Source organism: Microchirus variegatus, assembly GCF_963457635.1.
Source record: "Microchirus variegatus genome assembly, chromosome: 6".
Taxonomy (NCBI): domain Eukaryota; kingdom Metazoa; phylum Chordata; class Actinopteri; order Pleuronectiformes; family Soleidae; genus Microchirus; species Microchirus variegatus.
In genome coordinates, this window is record NC_139807.1 from 21,304,024 (window position 1) to 21,311,991 (window position 7,968).

General features: G+C 38.7%; 1 protein-coding gene across 1 annotated transcript; it reads left to right on the top strand.

Moving 5' to 3' along the window:
- The first annotated feature begins 4,341 nt into the window (after positions 1 to 4,341).
- Positions 4,342 to 7,105, top strand: pin4 (protein (peptidylprolyl cis/trans isomerase) NIMA-interacting, 4 (parvulin)). Its single transcript, XM_083891288.1, has 4 exons — positions 4,342 to 4,462; positions 4,590 to 4,657; positions 5,479 to 5,598; positions 6,850 to 7,105. The coding sequence occupies exons 1-4, from the start codon at positions 4,426 to 4,428 to the stop codon at positions 7,006 to 7,008; spliced, it is 384 nt and encodes a 127-aa protein (XP_083747414.1). The 5' UTR covers positions 4,342 to 4,425; the 3' UTR covers positions 7,009 to 7,105.
- The last annotated feature ends 863 nt before the right edge of the window (positions 7,106 to 7,968 follow it).

Sequence of the window (7,968 nt, forward strand, 5' to 3'; positions counted from 1 at the left end):
ATACATTTATTTGTTGTCAAGGACAAGTTTATATTTGTGTGTCAGGGAAACTGTTTGTGGACATTCCCCCCTCACAATCCTAGCACAGATGATGAGGGGGAATTTAAATATATACTGTATATATATATATATATATCTCGCCTCCCTTTAAATTCCACAAAATTTCTACTGTCTCTATAATTCTTTTCTTTTTATATATATATATATATATATATATATATATATATATATGTATTTCATATTATTCCTTATCTTTGTGGCAAGCTGCAAATACCACCTATTTCCTTTGAGGGCATAACTACAGGCATGTTTTTGCTTTTTCTGCTTTTGATCCAAAGATAAAATTGTAGAAATGACTCATTCCGAATGCATAAGATTAGACAAAAAGAAAAAAAGAGAGCCGATGATTAATATACATAATAGATAAGACAAATGTTGTCAATCCAGTAGTCACACAGCAATATTTTATTTGAAATATTGATTCCATATGGATTGTATAATTACATCACTGAGCAGTTGACCTCACAGCACACACACATTTAAGAACATTTTCCTACATCCTCACTTCAATAATCCCATCATTGTCCAGTAAAACATTGAAGACTTTAGTCCCTAAAATGTGTCCAGTCTTCACATGTTAAAATGCACATAAACACTGTTTCATCTCCTTCAGTCTCCTCAACTCTGACTATGGTCCAATAGTGATGTCTGGTTCCTAAGGTTGTAAAGGTGCTTTCAGGCCTTTCAGTGTAACAGTCACTCCCCCAGCATCACAGAGCTCTACATCGTAGACGAAGTCTGCTTCATCCTCATCATCTTCCTTCTCCTCAGCTTCCTCGAAGTCATCAGGATAGTCAACTTGTTCAGGAATATCAGTAGATGCTGTAGAAGAGAGAGAGAATAATAACAAAAGTTTGTTTTTTTTCATCATAAAACTGTGTTTAAGCTCATATTGTATAACTAACTTCAACAAAGTTACTGGTACTGATACACTTGTGGCGATGAATCATTGTCAGGCTAAAAGGAGAAACTTTTTAAATAAATCTCTATTGGACTAATGCGCAGTTGCTTCATGTCTGATGCTTCAAATGGCCGGTTTTGTCCAAACTAAAATATATTCTCACACTCCAGTAAACAAAAAAAGGAGAGAAAAAAACAACAAATCTCCATTTCACCACTTGAAATTGATTGGGGGACTGCGAGTTTGAGACTTTATAGTCAAGTCGACGGTCAAATGACATGTAATTAAGTGACTTTTTTACAATATAATTTGGTCTATTCCATGTGTTTTTTAAATCAGTATATAATATTTCATTTAATATTTTGTGTATTTCACTCATTTATTCAATTATATGATTATAATAAATATGAGCATCAATCCAATAGCTTTTAAAACCAGGAAAAGTTATGACGATATCCAAAATATGTTGTATCATGTCACATTATAGATATAATATTGATATATTTCCCAGCCCTTCTTCACCTTCAAAATAACTGAACTATCCCTTTAACTTAAGCAGAGGATCACGTAACCCTTGTTTGATGTCATGTTTGAAGCACTACATTACCAGTGCACTGAGAATTGCTTCTCCTGGGAGAGCCTGAGTGTCCACTGCAGTCTTCTAAAGAGGACAAACTTTCATCCACGTCGAAGTCCTCAGAATAGTGGCATGCGGTGTCACAGTGGGTTTGTCCTCCACAACACAAAGCACCACAGTCCTTCTCCTCGTCACTGACACTGCCCTCCACTGAGGGGGACTGGCTGAGGTTGTGTGAAGAGTTTCCTTCTACACTGAAGTCACAGATATTTCCCTCAGGCTGAATCACAGGAGCACTGTCATCGTCACTCTTTATGTGAGCCTGCATGTAGGGACTGCTTAGTATACAGGCAGCACTGGGTCTATTTTCTGGGTTGAGGCAGAGCATCATTCTGATGGAGGAGGAGATTTCTTCCGAGTATTCATTAGGCACAGGTTGGTACTCCCCGCTGGTGATCTTGTATAACAGACTGAGGAGGTTTGAGGCCGTGAACGGAGGCCTGAGAGCACAGATCTCATAAAGCAGACAGCCGAGTGCCCAGATATCAGACTTACAGCTGTAGGGGAGATCCTGACAAAGCTCAGGACTCAGATAGCTGGGCGTCCCAACACATGTGGATGCCATGTCAGCTGTGTTGCTCAGTACTCTGGCAATCCCAAAGTCCCCCAGTTTAACCTCACCCTGCTTCGTTAGCAACACATTTGAGGTTTTGATGTCCCTGTGAAGTATTTTAAGTGTGTGTATGTAATTTAAAGCAATCGCCACCTGCACGAACCAGCCCATCACAGTGTCCTCTGAGAAAAACTCCCCCGTTTCCCTCTCTTTGACTTTGTCATCTAACGTGCCACCATCACAGTAAGTCATCACGATGTAAATGAATCCGTCTTCCTGGCTGACAAATGCATCGCTGCATGTCACTATGTGACGGTGCTCCAACCTCCTGATGATCTCAGCCTCGTGCAAAAGCACTGCCCTCTGTGAGGAGGTCGCTGCCCTCGCGCCCTTCACGATCACCCTCTTCACCGCGTGCAGACTCTTCCGCTCTAAGTGCCGCATCAGGAACACATCCGCCGCTCCCCCGCGACCCAAACACGTCACCTGCTCGTACTTGTCCATGTTTGCTCTCGCGCCGACGACCACCACCACCAATGTGGAGGTTTGTCCTTGGCAGTGGGGGTTACAACACTGGAAGGCAACAGACTGGAACGTTTGTGTTGACTGTTGTTGCCATGGTAACCGCCTGATCTTTCTGCTGACAAGCTGAGTACAGTGCGGACAAAACATGTTCTAGTCGTGTCACAGATTCAGTCATTTGCTTCAACATAGTACAGTTCATAGTACTACAGTGCTACAGTCACTTACTTTTCCTGTAAGCAGTGTTGTGTGCAGACATTTAAAGGGGCAGGGGCTTAAGTAAAAAAGTGCACCATTATGATTATTCATTGACAAAATACAATGGAAATACAATACAATTATTTCAATTTTATTATTTCAATAAACAATGTTTAAAAGGTCGACTAAACCATTTCCCTCTATATTACTGTATAAAAACTACTGCTGTTCTACTCAAATCCAACATTGTGGGCAGAATTGATGATTGAGGCCGCATGACAAAATATACAGTATAATCCTAGAAAATGACATGAATAAAAATGTCAAGGTCAGGGAGGCCAAGGGTTCATCTGTGCACGGCCATGCTAACAAGATATAGCCCAATAAAAAGGCCTTGTTGGTGTTATTATTGATGAATCATCTTGTCTTACATCCTCACATATATGAGAAGAGAGTGTTGTTGAGGCTTCAGATGAATCTGCTGTGGTTTCTCTTTTTGATGCTGTTTCATTTATCTGCAAGCTCATCATTCAGTAGACTCCACAGCAGTAGCTAATGTTGAACCACTGCAAGACTAGTAATTCAAACCATTTTTAATATCTATCAAGATCTACATGCTGCCTCCAGCTCAGATTAGAACATATGACATCTTTTATCACACCTACGCAGGTGACTTTATGTTTCAGTGTCATCACATGACGACAGTCCGATAATATCCCTGAGTAAGTGTATTCATCAAATCGATGTTCCAGAACTTTATCAGTTCAAGGTCAAAGGTCATTGGTCACCTTGACTTCATGTCATTGAAAGCTACAAATAAAGCCAGAAATTCTGGTGTAATTATTGTCTCAGAGCTGAATTTCAACAACCACTTAGAAGTACAGTATTACTAAGTCTGCCTATTACTACCTGAGGAATATTGCAAGGATCAATGGTTATCTGTCCAAACAAGATGTTATCCTATCCTAACACTAAATTATTATTTGCTAGTTGTCAAGCAGTTGTGTTGCTGTCAGCTTGATGAGTGTGTGTGTGTCAAATCAAAGTTCAGACTGTCAGAGGGACATTTAAATGGCTCTTCAGTGGACACCTCTCTTGTTGACTCCATGCAGTGCCAGCAATCTCACTAAATGGAAATATCCAGTATACATCATCCATACAGATAATAACAACATTAAAAGTGAATAAGACAAAATGTCAGTGTATATCGAAATACATTGTTCGGTGTTGAAGCATGAATATTTAATTACAATATTGTGTGAGATATACTAGAAAGAAATGCATACAGAAATACAAAATGCACATGGAGCTGAATTAGATACAAAATGAGAGTTGTGGACTTCCAAAAAAAATCAAGTTATAGTAGCTCGTCAGTTATGTAGTAATAAAGCAATAATAACACTAGGTGGCGGTGTACACTTCAACTGGCTGTACTCTGCAGGCGGAAGTAGAAGAGCGGTTGCCGCTTCTGCGCATGTGAAACACAACAGTAAATGAGTGGATGTGTGTCCTCATTTTTTAGACATTTTCGAATTCAGTTTACCGTGGTATAAAATGCCACCAAAGGGTAAAGGTGGGAAAGGGAGTAAAGGTGAGTGGCCATTAGCTGTGAACAGTTTGTTGTGCGTATCGTATTTTACTCGCCTCAGCTGTTGTTTCTGTACTAGCAGCATGTGTTAACGTCACTGTGTGTTGTTATGTTGTTAATGACACTGTAGGAGCTGCTTCAGGAAGTTCAGACGCCGACAAGAAAGAAAAGACACCAAAGGGAGGCACTGCTGTGAAGGTAGTAACAGCTAATGTCTGGCCCTTTCTCAATACCATTGCGATTACGTACTTGCATACTTGAGAAATACGACTGAAGTACATACTCGCCAAGTACGGGAGTACACGAGTACGATCTCTTCAATTGGGAACAGCAGTGTATTTCCTTGTTCTACTGTTTGAATGGCGAATGATGCCAAGTCTAGATAGTTCCCAGAGTGGTGAGGATATGAAGGACGATAATTTAACTAAAACATTTTCTCTCTTTCTTCCAGCCTGTTGTGTTTCACCATGCCAATAATAACAGATATGCTCAGACCAAATGAAAAATAGTTTAATACATAATCATAATAAATAATTAATAGTAAATCCACACTATTTACATTTGAAGAGTCTCAAAGGAGAAATATGTTGTTGTTGTTTTTTATTAGGGGACACGACAACAAAAAGACGAGTGACTCTAGGACTCGAACCCCTACCCTTCTGGTGGGAGGATGACATGCTTGACCACCAACTCACAACCCTGTATCAATTAGGAAACCAATTTGTTTAAAAGTATCAGAATATGTGTCATACACATCACATCAACACATTGCATTAAAACATTCCATTTAGAGTGAATATTCACAGTGTGTCATCTGTAAAAAGTATTAAATTGAGCAATGGATAATAATTGAAAAGTAATGGTAAATAATAATCATTTACATTTATAAATAGTCAAAAAATAATAGTGAGCAGGGGGCGACCAACAGAACAACATATACTAAAGAGCTGTAGTTTGCATCATATCTGGGGTTTATTTCTTGATTTCTAACTGTTTTGGTTGTCTGTGGTTCCCTGCAGGTTCGACACATCCTCTGTGAAAAACATGGCAAATGCATGGAAGCAATGGATAAACTGAAAGCAGGAGTCCGTTTCAGTGAAGTAGCAACACAATACAGTGAAGACAAAGCTAGACAAGGAGTAAGAACATGCTTCAAATAATAGTTTTTAAAAAAATGTTATTGTTGCTTGTCTAATATCTGTTTATGCCATGATGTGATATGTGTAGTAGGAAAAGCACAGCACATGGGCTGCATTCCATTTAATATTGTTTTGCAGCATCTGAATTGAGACACGATCTTCTCTTACATGTGCTTTTCTGAACTGAGGACATTTAAAAGTGATTGTTCAGTTTTGTCAGATTGTTCAAATGTGGTTGTTTGGGAAATCGACACATACAGCATCTTCCATACAGCTGACTGCACTCTGTGTGCTCCCTGTGCATGGAAGTGCAAGGACATCAGGAAAAGATATGTTAGGGGAAAAAAGGGATCAACTAATAAAATATGTTAGCTCAATTGTATGCTATCTGAAGAATATGTTTGCCTCGTCATCTCAGCCTTCTCTGACAGGAAACTGAAGTTTGTATAACTCACACTTCTTCATTAAATTCTAAAGAGAAAACAGCATCTTTAGCACACAGGGACACAAGAGCGGCTGGTCTACTTTTGTCTTGTTTGCTAAATTTGTGTCACATAAGAAAATGTAAGGGATTTTAAATCCTTAAGTCTCAAACTAAGTTATTTGAACCTACTGATAGAGAAACTAGTGGATCATCAACTCATACTGTGAAGTGAAATTGCTTGTTCTCTCAACGGACTTTGGTGCAGAGAGTGAGCTAGTGATTCAAAACGTAGGTGTCCTGTCAATTGGTGAGAAACATTGTAGATTTAAGTTGGCATAGATTATTTTAGGTGAGCCTTACACAGAAGTATAAATTGGGCTTTATGTTAATAGGCCAAAACCGTTTTTACCATGAGTATGTATCTGCCTTTGTCGTGTACAGGAAATGCACAAAGTGCAGTCAGCAGGATGTAAGACACTGACTATTTGTAACCACACATTATTGAAAAAAACAGGTGATGATAATTATGGTATAGGTATAGATAATTATGGTATCCTTATGGGTCACAAATGTCAGATTGATGAACATGCACATCTGTACATCTTCTGCTTATTCATGTGCACACTCAACACCAATCAATCAACATCACCAACACCAACATAAATCTCAACACCTACGATGATGCATTCTCGGGCTAAAGGAAATGTTGATGGAAGTTCCGGCTATTTTTAGTGCAGTTGCATCTTTGTTGCTCATGTCGTGCCACTTTTTTCGCACTTGTGCTCATATTATTAGCATACTTTAACTAAGTGTTGTGCCTGTGACAGGGTGATCTGGGTTGGATGACACGAGGATCGATGGTCGGGCCTTTTCAGGATGCAGCATTTGCCCTACCCATCAGTGGCATGGATAAACCAGTCTACACAGACCCTCCCGTCAAGACTAAGTTTGGGTACCACATTATTATGGTTGAGGGGAAAAAGTGATGTGACAATGCACAGGAATAGTTTACACTTTAATGTTTTGTCAAATTGATGAATATGTTTTTCATTTATATTCTGTGTTGATAAAGAATAAAAAATACAATCCAGAGTGTAACACTGTTGGGTATCTCTTTGTCTTTTTTTACATCCACATCATCACCAGGGGTTTCCCATCTTTGAGAAATCCAAACAAATTGACCCATTAATATAATTTTCATTTCTGTTGTAGAAAATATGTTGGTGTGGGGTAGAGACAATTTTGGCAGAGGAAGTTTTTGCCTCACTCCTGACTTCTGCTTTAGTCTTCATGAAAGGGTAGTGGACCCGTTACTGAATGGTATGTCATTAATAAGTTTAGAGACAATGTAAGGAAAAGAGATCTTTTTTATTTGGTCAGTAAGCGATCAGAGAAAATTACTGGTATTTAGCAAAGCACAGTTACACAGCAACCCATGATAATCACTATTAATAGTGTAAAATAATGTGTAACAAGTGCAATTACAATTACACAAAATATTGCAAGTTTAATATGTTTCATTAATCTCTTAAGACACCATGAGTCATTTTAGGACCAATATTGTACAATGCATATATGTATATATATATATGTATACATGCACACATACAGTGCCTACTTAAGGCTCATTTTATGTATTTCATGAAGGTACACAACATACATATAGCCTAAAGTGCAAATCCCTGTCCAAGTTGATCAAATCAAATCAGTCAATCAAATGTATATATGTTGCAAATATGTTGCAACAAGCACTGATACACTGTCCCCTCAGCAGCAGCAGCTGCCCCTCACTCATAACAAAGACATCATATCTCATATTCTTCACTTTTGACTATGACTTACCTTTGAATAATAATAAAAAAAAATTATAACGTTTTTTAAACGTGTGTCAGAAGCAGTGCCAGGGCCCAGTAAAGTGAGCTCAGTGCCTCTGTTGCTGCTGGTGA